The following is a 20,530-nucleotide window of genomic DNA, read 5'->3' as shown; positions in this document are numbered from 1 at the left end:
CGTTGATATACTTTAACATCATAAAAAGTAATGATAATACTAATAATTTAACTGGTACGACAATCAAAGTATAATTCTGGCTTAGTATTATAGTATGGCGCAACGGCGGCTTGTGTAAACGTAGTTACTTTGTGTCATGCGGCTGGCTCCTGTTGCTGCAGCCGACGGGTGGTTTCAATCTGTATTGATGTAGTCGCTGGCCGTGTTAATTGTGTCCGGCCCCTATTTCCAATTATTGATTGTAATGGGTACACCGGTAAATTCTTCGGCAAGCCGCAAGGTTGCTGAGGGTACGGAGGCACTGCGACAAGCTGAGAAATGGTAATACTCTATGTGATCGCTCTAAACGTGACTACAAAATTACTTTCGCTGTCCGCGGAAGTAACCAGTGTACGATGCCCACTTTAAACGTGCTATTCTTCTTCCCAGTTTAAAAACGGGCTTGCTGAAATGGAAGCCAGATTTTGATAACGCTGCAAACGAGTACAGCAAAGCAGGTATAGAATTAAGACCTGCCTAGCGCAGACACCTGACGTGTGCTTTACTCGCTGATGTGGAATTTGTCTTTCTTTGTCGCATTGCGACTAGCGACGTGCTTTAAAGCGGCGAAGGCCTTGGATCAGTGCAAAGACGCCCATCTCCGCTCAGCTGACTGCTACCTCAAGAATGGATCGTATCCTTTGAATTTTGTTGTTAGTTTCTGTATTGAATTTGAGCGCATGCTGCGTAAGCCCTGTAGCATCCTTAATTTGGTTCTTTCAGATTCTTCGCCAGCGGCAAGTGAGTGGCTTGTTTTGTGCATTCTGCCCTGTTGTGCAAAATTTAGATATCACGTGGTTTATACACGTACTGACTGCCGGTTATATAGAATTAAGCGTAATGAGTACTCGTACGATACCAAATGCTGTATATCACCGTGCCTGTCACTATCGCGCATTGCTTGAAGGCTCGCTGACGTATTGACGTATCTGCACATGTAGCGAAATATTTAAAACGATTGTGTTATCGGACCTTCACAAGCATGGGTGAAAGTACGCTGCCACTAACGGTGCCGTCGTCAGTACCGAACTGGTGAGCTTTTGTATTTGTGCAGAATGTAGTCAGGAGTGCAGTGGAACAACCGCAGTCAACGAAAGTGCGGATAGTCGGACTTGTTGGCTGTATGTACATACGTCAAGGAACAGTGCAAAAAACGACAGGACATACGACAGGCAGCACTGTGTGCGTCTTCTTCTCTGTATCCTGTCGTTTTTTGCGCTGTTCCTTGAAGTATGCAGTTAACGAGATGGCTAATGTACAAGCTTCATACATTTGTGCTATCTGAAACCAAGCGATTTTAATCTCCACGATGCATTAGTTGGGATGTGTATGTAGATATATAAGCTGAATAATTAACAAAAATAAGATGAAAGCACTGTATTCTAAATTTGTGGATAACTAGATAGCTTGCACATGACGTCATGGATGCATGAAAGAACCTGTATGGGATGTTTTGATGACATTAATGTGACATCGTAAATGTCGTGTCCCCCCCATGCTGGTGCTCCAACACAGCGGTTTCAGTAGCATCAATGCCAGCCATCTATTTTCTATTGCAGGCAGTTGGAACAAGCAGCATTGGTCAGCAGGGATATGGGTAACCTGCAGGCTGCAGCTGAGCTCATTGACAGGGCATCTCGTTTGTATATCGACTCAAGAAGTCCCGACACAGCTGCATTAGTTTTGGAGCGAGGGGCAAAGTGAGTTATGCGACTGCATTCATTAAGAGAAGGTGTTGAACAAGGAATACTACTAGAGCCAATATTTTCGGCAATAGCGCTTTTTTTTTTCAACTACATGTTACATAGTTGGCTATTCTTTCAGATGTCTCGATTTATGATGTTGGCATTGCTTTTAAAGTTTTATGCTCATTTATTTAGAGGGGTGTTGAGAGGTTTGGTGATTCTCTTTGAATAGTTTGCAGCTTATGGAAGTTGCTTTACAGTTGCTGTCATGTATCTTGGTCAACACTTTTTTTGTTGTGGTGTGGCCAGATGGCTTGAAGCTTCTTTAAGATGTGCACATTCAGTCTGTATTCACTCAGAGCACACACATAATCATATATTGGTGTCACGTGGGCACTTTCCAAGCTTGAAAATATTTTTCTATCAGGATTGGGAAAAGGAAGCCAATAATTATCCGAAAAATGCTATCCTAGTTGTGTTTGAATCTGGTTGAAGCCATGTAACTGAGATAGTGTTGGCACAACAGAGTCTGTCAAAGGTATATTGCAATTGCAGTACATCGCATATTTCACATGTAATATGCTTGCTCTAACCTGCACTACTTATAACAAGACTTCTATATTGCAAAAGTTGGAAAAAAAGTTACTACTGAACGGGTGCTAAATTCGTATATCATGCTTGCACTACATTGCAGTTGGCTTTAGGTTGAAAGTGGTGACTTTTTTTTTTTTTTTTTTTTGAGTTGTGCAGGCATTTTTAATGTGTGTTCATCTTTATTTCAGAATTGTTGAAGGGAAGTTTCCTGAAATTGCTGTGGAGTTCTTCAACAGAGCAGCCGAAATAGTTTCAGTAAGGCAACACTTTACCATTTATTACTTGTTTGGTTTGTTATAACTTGAAACACGATAAAGCAGAACCTTTTAACTGATAGGTTAATATTAACCAGATTGTCAATTCATGTGTGTGGGATATAAATAAAAACCATCAACACATGTACATCAACTTTTAAAAACACACTATACTATTAGGATTGACAGTTGCCCTTACTATTATGTGGAAATTTAAGCACGTCAGATTTGTTCAGATACTCTTATGTCTATCTGTGAAGGTAAAGAATCCTGCAACATTCTCTGCTAGTAAACAGCTCCTGTGCTTTTTTTATTCACTTAACCCTTTGTAGGTTTGCCTATATTTTTGACACGGTGATATAAAAACCGGCTTTGGTATATTGATATAAACTACAAAGAAATTGTATGAAATAAATTTCATCAAAATCAAGCCAATAGTTTACTGAAAAAAAGTGGGACATATATGTCCCACTGACCAGGGGTGGAAGTGCTGCGCCAATTGCGCCAATCTGGCCTGCTGCGCACAAACAGCAATTTCTGCGGAAATTGACCATTGGAAGTGCAAAGCGCCAAATCTAGTCGTCTTATCGCGTCGACCGAGCAACGCTGAGTGTTGGCTACACAAAGGGCGCAGCCACATCCATATCCAGTGTCATTCGGTCACGTTGTATTTGGGATCAACGAGAAGTCGAGCCTCCAAACCCGACTGTTGTCCGTCAAAGCTCTACTTACAAATGCACAAGAGCTGATAAGCAAAGGTTTGGCCACTAGGGACATGGACACAGTAGAGAGTGGCAATGCTTTGCTGGGGGATGCGAACTCTAAACTGCCCTCTGTGCTTGAACGAATCAAAGCAGTTGACTCGGCTCTTAAGTTTATGAAGGCCATCTGAATTACATTAGAACGTTTAACTGGGCAAGTTGGTGAGATTCCAGCGCTGTGGTCTGTTGTTTCTTCTGTTCGTCCTCGTTCTTTTGCGCGGTTTATTCATTCGAGATGCCATCTGAATCCTTGTTATGGCGGTGTTTGTGTGCAAACCTCATTTCGTGACTTTTTTTCATGTTTAGCGGCAAGCTAGTTGCTTCAAGTATTACATCGCTATATTCGGCAACAACTTATTTTCACATTGGAGCGAAGGCTATGGAGGCACGCCATTCGCTCATTCGTGTTGCTCCGCAAGTAGTACGGCAGCTTGCGACTGATTTCAGTTTTGCTCGCTCGCATCGTTAACGATTTTAGAAAATTATATATACGAAAATGTGGATGGGAGAAACATTTCGATGGTTCAGTGTACATTTTAGTGCCATATTACGAGTATATTTTTCTTGGAGAACTAAACGGCGTGTTTGCGGCCGCACACTGACCCACTTTGTCATGCATGCCATGTTTGGAAGACGGGTGTGCTTAAGCGTGGTGCTGTCAAGAAATGGAAAGAAAAAGAAGGCATTCTTGCAAAGTGAACGATAACTGTATTTTACCTACAACTTCCCGCAACTCGTAATACATAAAGCAGCATTTATTTCAGCAAGGCAAAGGACAAAATTATCAGTAAACTTAAGTACTTTTTTTGGGTGCGGTAGAAGGCCTGCGCTTCGGTTCTGAAAGCTTCCACACTGCTGTCAAGAAAAGTTGTCACCGAGTATACAAGCCTATTACCGCCTGCGATTCTTCTTGGAGTGGTGTTCTGTCTTATACACTGCCATAGCATTCTATGTCAACATTAAAAAAATTCTCTGATATGTAGTCAGGTTTAGCTACACAGTGCAGTGCTTATCTCTATTTTCCTCTCAGTTCTCGTGTTCTCTCAGTTCTCAGCAATGGGAGTATAAGCTTTTTAAATTCATTTTATAGAGTGTCAGTAGGTTTAGAATGAAGGTAACATATATTATCTTATCTCTATTCTTTAGTTGTTCATCTCAGCTACGTTGTTTTATGGACATAAACATTCTTCATTTGTCTGAGGTCTAGTCAACTGTAGTGATCCAAAGCATCGCTTATATCTTCTTTTTCTTCAAGTTATTGCTCTGTCAGCTGTGATGTTTTAGTGATGGGATCATATGTACATGTATATTCTTAATTTGTGGTAAGTCTGGTCAGCTCATCAGTATTGGATGTTTAGTAAAGACCACTGGAATTTTTTGTGTTAACCAGAAATAAAAGATTTCAATTAATGATCATGTTTGACTCTAGAAGTCTGCTCCAAAACTAACTTGCATCACTCCGAAACACACTTTCTGACGCTCTGAAGCTGCTCCGAAGCTGCTCCAAAACTCCCATTTTACCGCTCCAAAGCTGCTCCAAAACAGCATTATTCCTGCTCCCTGAGCTGCTCCGAAAGGCTGAAGCCCACTTCCACCCCTGCACTGACTCGTGAGTGTTTTTAAAAAGTGGGAAAACGTGCTACTGTCTCGTGAAGGCACCATCTCGCTATTGCATCAACGGGTATTTGGGACGAAACGGCCGAAGCAAGTGCAGTGATGGAAGTGCTGCTCCAATTGCTTCAAACTGCTCCCAAAGAGAAATGCTGCTCCATGCTGCTCCGAACTGTAATTTTTGTTAGTAACAGCTCCTGGACCTGCTCCGAAATGGCACTACTAAACTGAAAACAATGAACTTTAAGCACATGATCATCCAGCGAGCCTAAACGTAACAAAAAAAAAATTACACTATCTCCCGCTAAAGGGAACCATGCGTGGACGCGAAGCAGCAGGGAGATGGTTCGCTTGAGCGGTAGATCGTGTACTTTATTGAGAGCTTGTGGTGGCGCTAACGCTAACACTGGCGGCGGCGTTGACGCTGGCGCTCATCACGGCATTTCGCAGGAGCGCGCGTCCTCCATTATTTTCATACCGCGAAATTACCGTGGTGCCCCCAGCGGAGTATGCAGCTGTCACACCACCTGTCGTGCGCACCGCTTCGTAGAGTAGAGGATTCCTAGAGGAGAGGAAGGGGGGAGCGTAGGAGAGGAGAGAGAGGGGAAGGGGATGCGCATGCGCTGTGGGGGTGTCGACGCCATGTGTGGGGAGAGAGGGTGGAGCGTAGGAGAGGGGGGAGAGCGGGAGGGGACGCGCATGCGTAGTGGGGGTGGACGCCGGACGTGGGAGGGATGGACATAGCCCCCGCCATAAGCTGCTTTGCATCTGAAAACAAGCTGTCTACTATCATTCTGTATTTTGCGGACATTTTTCTTGGCAATGAAGAGAAGGCTGCAGAGCTAAACTATTTGTGTGCTACCGCTGAAGAAAAATGGCCCACAATTGCGTCCTTGTTGTCTGCGTGAGAATTAAGCAAAACAACATTGCTCTATTTTCTATGGAACACTGTTTGAAAGAGGCACAGCATGCACGAAGGAGATATAAAATTTATATTTGTTTTACTATATGCAGTGTCATTTCATGTTTTTGCACGTGTGAAAACATCGCAACTTTTACATGCTCCTCACAGTCAAAATGGTGCCTTCTGTTTTCAGGTGAGCGCTCGTTGCCCTCCAGCTTTTCTGATGAGTCGCCGAAGGAACTTGTGACGAATTTCACTAACAAATGGCTGTCTAAGCAGACGAAGCAAATAGTATGCAATGTTATTATTCGACCATGGCCACTCGAATAATCCAACGGCTGTCAGAAGAGATACGGAAGGTTCACAAACTGAAACTAAATTCGAAACGCGCACCAAACCGGACTACTTCGCGGAGCAGTTATGTGCAGTAGCTCCGCCCCCGTAGCCTTTTCTTCATTGCCAAGAGAAGTTGTCTGCGAGTATTGTATGTACTATAGTATGCTAGTATGGAGTTTCTATACTAGCTCCATAGTAGCATATCGACGATGCCACAAGTAGTGGCATCGTTGATATGTCTCTGATTGAGCTGTATGTAGCTGTACATGACAGGCAGACTATTTTGGTAAAATGTGTGTGATATTAGTTCGATATCTTACTGATTACTAACTGCTGGTGGGAGGACTGTGATGTGTGACTGATCACATTTATCACTTTGTCATTTCCGACCTCATTTTTGCCACAAGAAATGGCAAGGCTGTTTTTTCAACCTATCCGAACTTGGTTTCTTGTCTTGAAATTTCAAATGCAGGCTATTTTGGTGAAATATGAAAATAACAGATTTCTTTGCTCTGTTACCGATTATAAACTGCTCTATGTGATTCTAGTTTCTTTTATAATTTGGGGCTCAGTTTCATCAGTTTTATATCATTTTTGTCACAACTACCCAATATTTTAAATATATAGTTCATCTTAGTGTTCAGTGACCACCCATCTGCTTAATTATTTGTTTGTTGCAATCTGCAGTGATAATTGTATGTGCAATATCTTTAATAATAAGTAATAATACTTATGAGATGCTTAAATAATGCTTTAAACTCCAGGAGTCGTTTGGAATATTTTGCCATCTGCTCCGAAAATGTCAATAGCTGCTCCAAACTAGCATTTTTTCTGCTCCAGAGTGTGCTTCAAAAAGCAAAATGTCGCTTCTGTCACTGCAAGTGGCACATAGTATCACTTCTCAAGTTGTGCTTAAGAAAGTTGTGCAGACCTCATTTCCAGCAATAGAACACCACCTGCACCTCTTGTGAGACTTCATAGCGCTGTGGTCTGTTCCTGTAAAGCTTACTTCACTGCATGCACAAACCATTTTTTTCTCCATTTTCCTGTCCTGGCTTTGGCTGTCAAAATTCTCAAGTATGGCTGTTGTCCCTGCATATGTGCTTACTTTTCAGGGGTTATGTGATATCAAGAAAAATATTTCCACGCAATGATATCTACAATTACGCTGAGGGATGAACGTGGTAATTTTGCAGGGGATTGCGTTTTTGATACATTTATCGGCCAAGTTATTTCGCAAATTTACAAAAACACGTGATGACTGGAAGCTAAAATGGCCTCTTTGAAAAACCAGAAAAAGAGGAAATTATCTGGCATTTTGATTGGTAGGTTCTTTCTATCTGAAGAAGAGGAAAATTCAGAAGCTATCTAAAAAAATTGGTCGCCATTGTAACACTCATTCCGCTCTTTGAAAGCGTGGTAAAAGAATTTCCCACGAGATTACGAAGACTTGGGTAAGATACGAGTGACTTAGCATTGCGCTAATTGCAATGGGTGACATGGGAGAAAAAATTTTCTGCAGATGGAAAAGTGGGACGTATGTATCCTGCTTTCACACAAAGGGTTAAGCTACGCTGAATGAGGGGCTTACATGTTGATATCACTGGAATGATCATCTCTATCTTCGCAACTTGCATTATGTGATGTAGATAGCAGACCCGTGCTCATCCCACTGCTAAGGATCCAATTCATCAGTGTCTTTTATCATTGAATGGTAAAACAGCTGACTTCATGTTGTGCCATCATTGTTTTCGACTGATTATTAGTGCTTCCATTGTTCCTTCAATGCATATTGGATCTACTTGGACAGTGATTTATTGGATAGCCTTCAAAACTGTTCCTACAGATTCTTCCAGTTGTCTTTGTTGAAGTATGCTCGACTCTTTTTTTTTTTTTTACCTTGGATCAAGAAAAGCAGCCAACTTTCAGTCTTAGCGCTAGCTGTTGGGCCAGTTGGTGCATTATGAACTTGAAAACGGGGTACCAGCGAAAACACAGAAACATGTACATGAGATGAAGGCATTACACGCGGATACATGCTGGACTTTCAACTGTGCTTTATTGGAAATTGCATTGCCGCACAAGACTTCTCACGCATGCGCATTGCCGTCACTTCCGTGTGTTCGTCCGTTTGTAATGCCTTCTGCGTTTTCGCTGGTACCCCGTTTTCAACTTTCAGTCATTGTAATATTATCACAGGCACTATTACAAGAAGTTTCATAGAAGAAGTTTCATGTCTCAGGAATCAACCAGCATCATGTTGAAGTAGCAGATTGATGCCAGACTACAGTTGTTCCTTGTCACAGACTTGTTGAGCTCCTTAAACTTCCTTGTCCTTGACATTTGTAGCACTGGATTCAGGATAGACTGAGTCATACACTTTTCTTCCCAACGAGCTCTGACACATTGAGCAGAGACTTAAGCTGTCCCACAGCTTGAAGTCCCACTCAACACCATTGAAGCCTGGGGGCTTGCTGCCATTCTGGTCTTCCATGGTGCAGCACAGACTTCTTAGGTGCAAGCATACTGTCTATCATTATATACATGCTGTTCCATCATGTGGCTTCTTTCTAGGTGCATTTGCTGTATGCTTTGAAAGGACTGACTGGTGATTCAAAGTGCGCATGAAATGACATGTACTGCACCGACATATAGCTAGCAGTCCGTCCATGCAGGTTATGTTAAGTGCATTGTGAATGCAGAGCTGCAGCACATGCACTCACTGCACCCTTTGGGCTCTAGCAGTTGTCATATTCAACCCCAAGGCATGTTGTATATGTTCCTTGTGTAGATGGCCACCACCTTTTCATCACTGTACCATTGTACAGCAGTCAGGAAAAATGTCATGTGCTTAGTGATAAGCTGAGAGACATTCAATCACATTTCTGACCTCTAGTGTCACTCAGAGCACCTAGTTCTTGATTGGATGCACAGACATTTAGGTAAGGATAAATGGCAGTTTAAGACTAAAAGTCAGCTGTTACGCTGTTGGAATTGGGAATGGAAAGTTTCTCTTTAGGCAGTGCTATTTTACATCATGCTCTAGCATTCACTGCTCACATGATAATGGATGGTATGAAGTGTGTCCAAGGATATCTGGAGAGCTTTTGCTAGTCAGGTGGCTTTTAACAATAGCCATAGGCTAGCAGTAGATAAGCTTGTGGTAGCCTTTCTGCTTACTGCCCCTAAAGTGTGCCCCTGGTTTTGTTCACAGCTGCCTTCTTTTTATTGTGCAACTTGCTGCATTAGTAACCTATGTGCTTCATTTATTTGTGAGAGCTCAGTGTGCCAATTCCTCCACTATATGAAAATATCTTTTTGCCCTTGGTACCATATTGCCTAGGATTTCATACTTACTGCCAGGAGTTTGCCCTAGCTACGAGTTTTCCTGCAAAATTGCCCTTCATGCACCTGCACTCCACCATACTTGCACCTTTGCCAGACACTGGGTGCAGTGTCTGGCAAAGTGGTGCAGGAAGACATGTATCGAAGTTGAAAGGCAAGTTTAGGCAGTGCTATAGTATGGTGTCGTATCTTGTGTTGTATCGGGTTCGAACAGAGAACGAGACGGAGACACAGAGTAACAGGACTCCCGGTGCGTTGTGTCACGCCCATGCGAGCGCCCCACAACGTCTCTTTATTGAGGCTCTCAAACCGTTTAATCCCACATCTCTTTTTCCCCCAAGCGGAAGAATTGGTCAGTTCCGGTACCTGACGGGTTTCACAATGCGTCGACCATATCTTGAGAACACGCCCTTTTCTTCACTCAAGTCGGGGTCAACGCTGTCCTCTTCATCCCTTGATGTAGCCACCGTTCCTGGTGTTTCTTGGTTTGCTTCCACTTGGTCATCTTCGATGTCTGCGTGATCTTCCCTAGTTGCCGGGGCTGGAATCAAATGGTGTGTGTTCCGAACGAGTTGTCTTCGTGGAGTATCGACGACCCATGATCTTGGAGTGTCGTTCTTCTTCACGAGCCGGCCTGTAGTGCCAGGTATTGTCACCCATACTAGACTTCCTGCGGTCATTTTGCTTCGATCGCTGGCTTTGTGCCTAATGTTGTAGCTTTGGGTTTGCATCCGCTCCTCTTCTTTATCTTTCCGGCGGAATTCCTCATGGTTGGGCAACTTAGGGGTCAGCTGGGATGGCAGTGTAGGTAAAGTCGTCCTGAGCTGTCTTCCCATTAGGAGCTGAGCTGGAGTATATCCACTGCGTCCAGGAGTCGTCCTGTACATGAGGAGTCCTATATTTGGGTCTTCAGCTTTTTTGAGGATATCTTTAGCAACTTTCACCATCCTTTCTGCTTCACCGTTGCTCTTGGGATAGTGCGGACTGCTCGTGACATGCTTTATTTGGTATTCCTTTGTGAAGTTCGCAAACTTCCCTGAGGTGAACTGGGGTCCATTGTCTGACCTAAACGTCTCTGGTATTCCGTGACTGGCAAACAACGACTTCAACAGAGCTATCACCGTATCCGTAGTCGTGTTCCGCAGATAACATACTTCTATATAACGGGAATAGTAGTCCACGACGACCAAATAGTGCCTGCCTTTCAGTTCAAACAGGTCAGCAGCAACTTTCTGCCATGGATAATCTGGTAGCTCTGACTCAATCATGGGCTCCACTCTTGGAGTCCGTTCTTGGATGCAGGTCGTGCAGTTTGCGACAATCTCTTGAATTTGAGTACTTTGTCCTGGCCACCACACTGACTGTTTCGCCCTTTCTCTACACTTGGACACACCTTGATGTCCCGCGTGCAGTTGGCCAAGCACTTTCCTCCATAGAGACTTTGGAATGACCAACCTGTTGTCTTTCACAAGTAAATTCTGTTGCACCGTGAGGCTGTCTCGGTATTGGAAGTAGGAGACAATCTCAGGCGGAATTTTGCCCTTGCCTGGCCAGCCTCTAGTGCAATACTCTTTCACTTGTCGGCACACTGGGTCATCAGTCTGTGCAAACTCTATTTCTTTTAGGTAGTCACTCGATGCTGGCAGCAAACTTGTCACTATCTGAACATATGCTTCGACCTCTTCTTCCATGCTCTCTGCAGTTTCTACTGGGGCTCTCGAGAGTGCATCTGCAATCCACATCTCTTTACCCGGAACATGCTTGATGGAGTAGTCAAAACGCATGAGTCTCAGCTTGAATCTCTGAATCCTTGCTGGAATTCTGTCTAGTTCTCGATCTCCTAGCAATGAGATCAAAGGTCTGTGGTCAGTCTGGACATGAAACTTCGTCCCTACAAGGAACTTTTCAAAGCGTTCGCATGCCCATGTAATAGCGTATGCCTCTTTCTCAATCTGAGCGCATCTTCTCTCCGTTTCACTCAGTCCTTTAGACGCAAATGCAACTGGCCTTTACGACTGTCCTTGTCTCTCTGCAACAACACAGCACCAAGACCGAAAGAAGATGCATCTGCAGAGACTATCAGCTGTTGTTTGGGGTCATACACAGTGAGTGTCGCTGCTTCTTGGATGTCTTTCTTCACCTGGTCAAATGCCTGCTGCTGTTGAGCATCCCACCTCCACTCCCCGTCCTTTCGGAGGAGTTCCCTGAGGTGTCTCATCTTGTCGGACAGGTTCGGTATGAACCTTCCCACTTAGTTTGCCATGCCAATGAACTGACGTACTTCTGTTACTGTGTGTGGTACCGGAAAATCTACCATTGTTCTCACTCTTTCTGGATCAGGTTGAATGCCCTTCTCACTGAGGATGTGACCCAAGAATTTCACCGATGTTTTTGCAAACTCGCATTTTTCATTCAAAGTCACCCCTGCAGCTCTCAGCTTTGACAGAACTTCCTCCAGCCGCCTGTCATGTTCCGGAAGCGTTGCTCCGAAGACCAAAATGTCATCCATATGACACAGAACTCCTGTCATGCCTTCAAGGACCTGGGTCATCCTCCTCTGGAAATGTTCAGGCGCTGAGGTTATTCCAAAGGGCAACCTTTGAAAGTAAAATCTTCCAAATGGCGTTATGAAAGTTGTGAGCAATTGCGAATGTTTGGAGAGCTTCACCTGCCAAAATCCGGCCTTTGCGTCCAGTTTCGTAAAGAACTTGGCTCCTGACAGTCTTCCTAGCGTTTCTTCCACTGAAGGAAGTACCAGCTTCTCCCTTTCAATGGCTTTGTTGAGGTTAGTCAGATCTACACAAATTCTGACTTCACCATTCGACTTGGGTACAACTACCATTGCTGAACACCATGGAGTTGGCTCTTCCACTTTTCTGATGATGCCATTTCTCTCCATCTCCTTTAATTGGGCCTCCACCTTTTCAAGCAGCGGCAAGGGAACTCTGCGGGAAGTACTGACGGATACTGGTCTGGCCTCTGGCTTAAGCTTGATATGGTACTCTCCTTGCATTTCTCCTATCCCGGCGAACAATTCAAGGAACTTCGCCTGGTACTTTTCTCGGGAATCTTCTGTGACTTGCTGCAGAAGTTGCACAAGTTTCAAGCCTAAACTTGCTCGACGTCCAAGGAGAGCCTCTTCTAAGTCCTCTACCACGTAGAGCTCTTCACGGAAAGTGTTTCCACCACACTTAAGTACCGCGTGAAGCTTGCCTACTACTTTGAGTGGCTGTCCCCCGGTGCCATATAGTTTTGTCGTGGTCGGAGTAACAGTTTTAACAGCAGTCACACTTCCTGCCGGCACTGCACTTACATCTGCTCCAGTGTCTATCTTGAAGCTGATCTGTTCTCCACCGACATCAATGATTTTTCTCCACGCCTCTGCTGTTTTGTTAATACGCAGGGCTCCCAAAGTCCACACCTGCTCTGGCGCAGCACCTTCTTTTACTTCTCTGAGCGTTTTTGATCGGCACATCTTTTCCCAGTGCCCCTTTTTCCCACAAGAATGGCATTTTGTCTTAGAAGCCGGACAGTTGATGCGGTCATGTTTCTCATGTCCACCACATCTGCTACAACCATGGTGCCCTTTTCTTTGTGTTGAAGGACGTTTTTGCTTGAGCAGCTCTGGAGGAGCTCCTTTACCGGCCTTTTGCAAGGCATCAACAGACGCTTCTCCGGATAAGAGTTCCTGTCTTACCACGGCTTGCTGCTTTCGAACCGCTTCTGTCTGGCGAGCTTTTTGTACAGCAGTCTCCAACGTGAGATCTGGATAGCTCTGTAGCGTTTCCGACAGCTTTGCATCCTGTAAGCCCACAATTAGCCTGTTGCGCACCATTTCATCTTTCAGTGCTCCGTATCCGCAGTGAGCTACCAATCTGTGCAAAGCAGTCACAAAAGCTTCCACTGTCTCTCCAGGCTCCTGCCGCCTCTGATTGAACCTTGCCCTTTCGTATATTATGTTTCTTTTACCGATGAAATGATTTTCCAGCATGTCAATCACTTTCTCAAAGTTCTCCTGCTCTTCTTTGGTTAGCGTCGACGCCACTAGAATATCTTCCGCATCTCCCCCGAGACAATAAATCAAAGCGTCTACTTGAGCTGCTCCGTCTTGCTCTGCCAAACGCGACACTCGCCTGTAACGCATGAAGCGTTGCCGCCACGCTGTCCACTCTTCTGGCCTCTGGAAGTCCAACAGCGCCGGTGGTGCGAACCCGACACCCAGCGGCATCTGCTGGGGCCCACCTGTTGCCATCGTGATCTGTCCTTGACCGTTGTCGTTGTGGTCACTTGCGGTGCGCTCGTTGCTCATGCTCACAGGCAAATTCTTGTCCGTTTGTTGCGGGTGCACTCTAGACGCGTGGTTTTGTCCTGTCGATTCCGGCTACACTGATGGCGCGAGACCGACGCACTTTTGGCTCGGCTGCTGCTTGGCCGCCATGTTGCTTCTTCTTTCGCGTCCACCGGTGCCTTTTGCTTTCGCCGTGAATCCACTCAATGAAACCTACTGCAGCGTGGTCTCTACTTCGACTGCTGTCGTTCCCGATCTCACCACTTGCATCCCACTTCTGACACCATGTCGTATCTTGTGTTGTATCGGGTTCGAACAGAGAACGAGACGGAGACACAGAGTAACAGGACTCTCGGTGCGTTGTGTCACGCCCATGCGAGCGCCCCACAACGTCTCTTTATTGAGGCTCTCAAACCGTTTAATCCCACAGGTGGGTCATTCTAGTTTTCAAAATATTTTACCAGACGAGCTTACTGCACAGTATGCTCAGCATACTGTGCAGTAAGCTTACTGTAGCATACTGTAGCTGAAACTGCAGTATTCACTTGTTCATTTTGCAGTAGACACTTGGCCACCTGCAGTCCAGAAAAGCATTTTGAAAAGTGCAGTGCATTCAATTATTGTTGCATCATAGGGCATGCAAGCCTCCTGAGGATGTTGCTGTCCCTTTGTTCAGTGGCTGTGCACTAGCAGCAGAGTGGATTTTATCTCTGGTGGCTCAGAAGTGCAGCATACATAAGTGGCTGTTGTCTTCCAAGATCCACAAGTGCTGTTAGTCGTCCACAGTGTAGCTCAAGCTGTCATTCTCTTCCTTGCTGTTGAGCAAATGAAGTGGGATGTCGGTGTCAGTGTTGCCCGATTTGCTTAATCACATTCACACTAATCAGAATAAAAGAAAATGAAGAGCAGTTAAAGCATTACTCAATCGCTAGGGAGACTAATATATTAATTGACTGCCCCCAATTCTTTTAACTTATGCTAGCACTTTTTTTTTAGGTTGAAGATCGCCCAAGGCAATCAGCAGAATTCTGTGGCCATGCAGTTCGTCTCCTGCTGAAGCTCGCTAGGTCAGGCATCGTCATATGCCTCTGTGTTTTTATGCCCGTATAATATTGCACTATTGGGCTTATGCCTGCTGCATTGCTGTATGAGAACATTCTGTGCTTCACATGTCTCTTTTGGCTAGGTGGGACGAGGCAGCGGAAGCTGTGTCTCGACAGAAGCAGTTGTTGACAGAAGCACAGGATGACCGGGCTGTTGGGCGGCTGGTGGTGGCACTAGTGCTTGTGCACTTGGCAAGAGATGACTTTGTAGCAGCCAGTAAGGCTGTTGACCATGATGAAGGGTGAGCAAGAGCCACCGTCCTAGTGCTCACTTTTCACTGAAAAATTGTTTGTGCAGGTTTCTTGAAGCACAAGAACAGGACACTCTGTCATGCTTACTGAAGGGATATGACGAAGGAGACCCAGATATGGTTACCCGTGCTCTAAATGCACCATTCCTTCGGCACATGGATACAGAGGTCAGTGGAAGGTTGATCAAGATATGTACTTGAGAAAGCTCATAGCATGTTGTGCACCATGCTACGTAATTATTTCAGTATGCCAAGTTGGCCAGAATGCTTGGGCAGCAAGTAGCCGAGTCTGCCAAAAAGACAGCCTCGGAGTCTAAGCCAAGTGCCGAGGCCATAGGTGATGCAAAGGATGTGGACGATGGAACAGTTGACAAACCGGAACAGGACCACCTTGAAGTTCCTGATTCAACAACTGCTGGAGACTCTGATGATGAATATGCTAGTGGTCTTCTGTGAGAGTGACCATTGTTCTTCTTGTAATTAACTTTAATGCAATCATTCCTATTGTTATTGTGGCCTTCACTCAATATTGGTTGCTGCATACCCTGTCAGGAACCAACACATCTGAACTGTTGAATGTCATGTAGCTGTGCACGAGATTTTCCACCCTGCATGGGTGTTCAGCATGCTGCTTTTGTTAATACTACCTTAATGGCTTAAAATTGAGTTATTAGATTGCCATTGGCTGAAAAGCCTATATATTGCCATCATTTGTGCCACTTATAAGTACCACCTTGTGACATGCTTGATGTAGTCATCTTGGCTTGGGATGAGTGTTGCTACATGCGACGTGTATCACTGTGGCGATCCAGGTCTGCTCTTAAATGCGGTAGATGCATGTTCATTATTGGATTCTGAAGCGCTTCATGTGTTTTTTAATATATTTTCTTTGGTTATTGAGGCACACCATCTCATTAGTTAGAACCATTGTTTTTTCTAATGATACATTGTGAAATTTTTAGATCTTATCACGGTGCTAAGGATCAGTACTTTATTTGATGTTTGTGTAGTTTATTCAAATCTCATTATATAAACGTGTTGCTAAGCGTGATAGCATCATTACCTGGCTTCTGGACTGTTATTCTGCTGACTATCCATACTTTATAGGATGTACTTTAATTCTTGTAGAAATTTGTTGCTTTATGCATTGTGTAACATGTTTGTCAAATGTGTAGTTAGTTATCGAGGAGCTTGTGGACACGACTGTGTTTGTGATTGGCTGGAATAAATAAAGTATACATATGTCATGGAATTCATTATCATCACACAGCAACACCAGTAGGCACAGAAATGCAATGAAAATTTTAGATTGACAATTGCATAGATTTATGTGTTGAGGCTTTTGAACTCTTAATTACATTGCTGAGAACAACCACTGTACTCTTAACCATTTGATTAGCAAGTAGAATCTGAAGCATTCCTCTTGTGTGCACTGTTTTAATGTTCATTTATTGATTCTCCAGCTATTGTACGAGATTGAGTAAAGTAGAATGAAAGGCAACATACGGTCATCTGTTAGAGGTGAACAGAAAATTTGCTTGTCACCATGCTAGGGCTGTACTCTTGAGTGATAACTTTTGAGGATACAATTGCTTTCATGAGGTTTCGCTTGTCTCAGCACTGGAGGCATCAGTATCTACTGATGGCAGTATTCCTCATGCACTGCCGGGAACCTTGTTGCTCGTAGATGCCAAGTCCAGTGCCAAAGCATGCAAAAGTCATTTTATCCCCGATAGTGATCAACCACTGTTTGTATAAGTTATCAATTGACCCATAACCTCTGCCAGCTGTGTTATGCTAAAAAAAAAGTTCTCAGTCAGGGCTTATCAACAAACACTCCAGTTTCCCAAAGTGTCGATAAGTGTTAAAAGGGGTACTGACAAAAAAAATTTTGGTTTGGAGTTTTTTTGCAGCAGTATGTTGCTGGGGGCCTATCAGTCATAACTAGGGCTTAATGTTTTTGGATAAATCCCAAAAAATCCGATAAACACCCACTGGTAAAATTTTTGACAACTAAGATTTATCCGATAAGCTCCAATTTTAAAAGGGCATTTTCAACATGCAAAGGGCATTTTCAAAGCTGACAATCATCAGTCGAAAGAAGCGCACCTCCATCAGTGGCAGCAACCTCGTAAAGTATGCTTGCGTCTATTACAACAAACTTTAAGGTTTTAATACGAACAAACGTAGGTGTTTTGTATTCAAGTATTTGTGCTTGTATGTATATGTGTTTGTGTGTTCAAACCTTCCAGACATCTAAAATACACTTAGTGTGTTCACATGTTTTATCATTTCATCTAAGATTTCGAAGCATTGAGAATAATAATAGTAGGTCCGTTATTTTTCATTAAGAAGATATGCGAGGCTGGGATTAAAAGCTGAGAAGCAGCTTGACTAGCTCCTGCTCCTCCCAAAAGTACACTTTGGCGAGTTGACAGCAGTGCACATCAACAGCCTTATTAACAGGGTAAATGAACAGGAAGTTAGAAAAAATGAAAAGATGGAAAAACAGGATTATCAGCAACAATGCAATACATTTTCATTGGAAATAAAATTAATAAGACATAGCAACAACTTATAATGCAAAATTAAACACCAAGGAATAAATTCCGATAAATGCTGAATTTCCTCCAAAAAAGTAAACTCCGAAGAACACCCTCCGAACTTCAAGAAAAATAAACTCCGAAAACACAGAGCCCTAGTCATAACATGGCACATCGCTGGCTTGGTTTGGGAGGGACACAAGCTGCCGGGTGCAACTAACGACATCTAGCGTGCGAAACGGTACACAGAACTGTGACGCACTTTCATACTGCCAGCATAGTCTGCTGGCATTCTTTTGCCTGCCCCATGTGCTGTGCCGTCATCATCGTCATTATCATTGACGTCTGGTGGTAACAATTTTCTTGAGGCTTCCGCACTCTTTGCACGTTTACCGCGGGCATGGACTTGTGAGCACTTTCCGAATAGTAGCCTGCTGGCGCAAGCGCAATGGTGACTGCGACGTCGTCATACTAGATGCGCCAGCTCCGAGCTCGGCCTCAGTGGTGACATCTCGGGAGCTGGGGGGGTCACCTTCAGTTCACCTTAGTTGATGTCAATGTCACGAGCTGAGGCATGTAGTGCTGGATCGCCCACATGAACTTCAAATTCATATAAATTACCTCCCAAGCTGTATTCGGTGTTGAGATTTGGTAGATGATGTACACATGTTCACGGGAATCGATCCTCAACCGCAAAGCTTTGTGTCATTACCTTGTTAATTGGAACGTCAATGCATTTTTTCAACGTACCAAATATTGCATATCAGTGCTGTGGGAATTGGCCGAGCAAACATGATGGAAAGGCATTGCTCCCATAGCGGACTAGGGCGAATTTTTCTTAAGCTGCTAAACATTCACCCACCTGTGTAGATTTCTTTTGTAGCATTGTGCTACTATCATGAGAGTGGTGGCTTTCTGCAGAAATTACCTGCCATATTCATTGTCTTGGTGCTTTAAGTTGCAGATTATTTAATCTTTGCTTTCCAATCTTCTTGCGTGCTGGTTAGCTCTCATGGTAATCAGCACTGACCTGAAAACTGAAAAGGAAGTGGTCCAATGTTGAAATCAGGCCAGGTCGAATTTCTCTTCAGCTGGGAAGCTTGCCTTTGCTTTCTGAGAAACGTGTGTGGGTTTCCTCTGCAGCTTTGCGCTACTCTCAGGTGGATGACAATTGTTCCTGTTCAAGGAAAAGTGGTTCTAGGCACAGCATTTTTGCTTAGTGGATATAACTTTGTTACTGCTGAGCTCCTATTCTGTAGCCTGGACATGTGCCCTAAAATAAATGTTCGCTTTAAAGGGGCCCTGCAACACTTTTTCAGCATGGTCAGAAAACGCTGCCGATCGGTAGTCTAGGCTCTCGAGAACACGCGAGCCAAACATTATAGCGCCGCACGCTGACTGAGATTTACAATAAATTCTCAAAGTCAGCTAAAAATCACTTCCTCTTCTCTCGACAAATGATGCTATTGACTCAAAATCGCTGCATCACTGACTCAACTTCCACGCCATTGGCCGATTTGAACATGGCGCGCTTGGTAGTTACTGCGGCTGCCGCGGGAGGCCATCACTTGCCTGCACGCGCGATCGCACTGAAAGTACACCGTGCGTTCGAAGAAAAAAAAGAAAAAGTGTTCAAGGTCACGAGGCATTCATGACATACCTTCCCCCATGCCATCCCTCCGAGAGAAGAGACGAAGCAATTGCAGCGTGCGACAAATCTTTAACTCCAGTCGTACTGGACAGATGCTAAATATTTTTGCGGTGGTCAATTCGTGAGAAAATAAGCTCCTTTAGTGAAGCCATTCCGTGGCTACTTGGAAAAGTGTTGCAGGGCCCCTTTAAATTAACGAAGGTTTGTTGAGCGATAATCACATTGCAATTTGTTGTGCATTCCACCTCCTGAAGCAGTCCAATTGGCGTGGCAGAATTCCCTTGTACCACGGAACACAACTATGGCATGTACACTCCTTGTCTGTTCAGCATGGTGAAGTATATGCACAGGAAACAAACATACAAGATTATTTTATCCCGAGACTGGTCTGTGCACTTTGTAACACAATATTTAAATAGACCTGTGTGGTTGCTAGTTGATGCTATCATAAACATCTGAGTGAAATATCCACTTCCTAACCTTACGCGAGTATTCCAAGCTTGCTTTCAGAAAGGACGCATGGAGGAAGCAAATTTATTCTGAACGCTTCCTTCATGTCCTCGTGAAAGGAAACCTTTCGTTACACAAGACAAGTATTCCACACATTGTGAACTCAAAGGTGTTCATCATAAGTGTTTTGCAAGGATGTTTATTCTGCAGCAATAAAGTTTATCTTTTATGTTAAACACTTACATAAAAATGCATATGTCTTTTTTCTGATTTACCTTCAATGCTAATGTACATATGGACATGTTGCAGAGGGTAATGTGGAGCACCCATCAAATACAGCCCCAGGTTGTGATTTTTTATAAGCGACGGATTTTCTTTTTCTAGAGAGTAACGAGAAAGTTGAACACTTCACCAATATTCATGCACTGAATTTTCACAGCGTAAGCTGTTATGAGCTCACAACAGCCAATTTTATTGGCTAAGTTGTGTGCTGCCACTGGTGTCCATCACAGCTGTCATGCACTATATGAAAAAAAAAATTCAGAGCTCTTCGCTACTGTGAAGATTGAAGCCAGCGAAGCTGTGACTACGGTAGGTATTTCATCATTACTTACTATATTGAGCGAATGTAGACACACATACTCAAAGATCTCTGTGTTTCTCTTGTGCATGACGCATATCATCTCGCCAACGGCTGTCTCAAAATGAAATCCCA

The 20,530-nt window shown here is 44.0% G+C and overlaps 1 protein-coding gene across 1 annotated transcript; it reads left to right on the top strand.

Moving 5' to 3' along the window:
* The first annotated feature begins 71 nt into the window (after positions 1-71).
* On the top strand, positions 72-20,080 carry LOC119404649 (gamma-soluble NSF attachment protein). Its single transcript, XM_037671235.2, has 10 exons — positions 72-321; positions 430-497; positions 589-673; positions 763-780; positions 1,599-1,739; positions 2,507-2,573; positions 14,814-14,884; positions 15,004-15,162; positions 15,219-15,339; positions 15,418-20,080. The coding sequence occupies exons 1-10, from the start codon at positions 245-247 to the stop codon at positions 15,625-15,627; spliced, it is 1,017 nt and encodes a 338-aa protein (XP_037527163.1). The 5' UTR covers positions 72-244; the 3' UTR covers positions 15,628-20,080.
* The last annotated feature ends 450 nt before the right edge of the window (positions 20,081-20,530 follow it).

This window comes from Rhipicephalus sanguineus, chromosome 1, assembly GCF_013339695.2.
Source record: "Rhipicephalus sanguineus isolate Rsan-2018 chromosome 1, BIME_Rsan_1.4, whole genome shotgun sequence".
Lineage (NCBI taxonomy): Eukaryota > Metazoa > Arthropoda > Arachnida > Ixodida > Ixodidae > Rhipicephalus > Rhipicephalus sanguineus.
The sequence above is the reverse complement of the archived record's forward strand: the minus strand, read 5'-3'. Positions and strand labels throughout refer to the sequence as shown.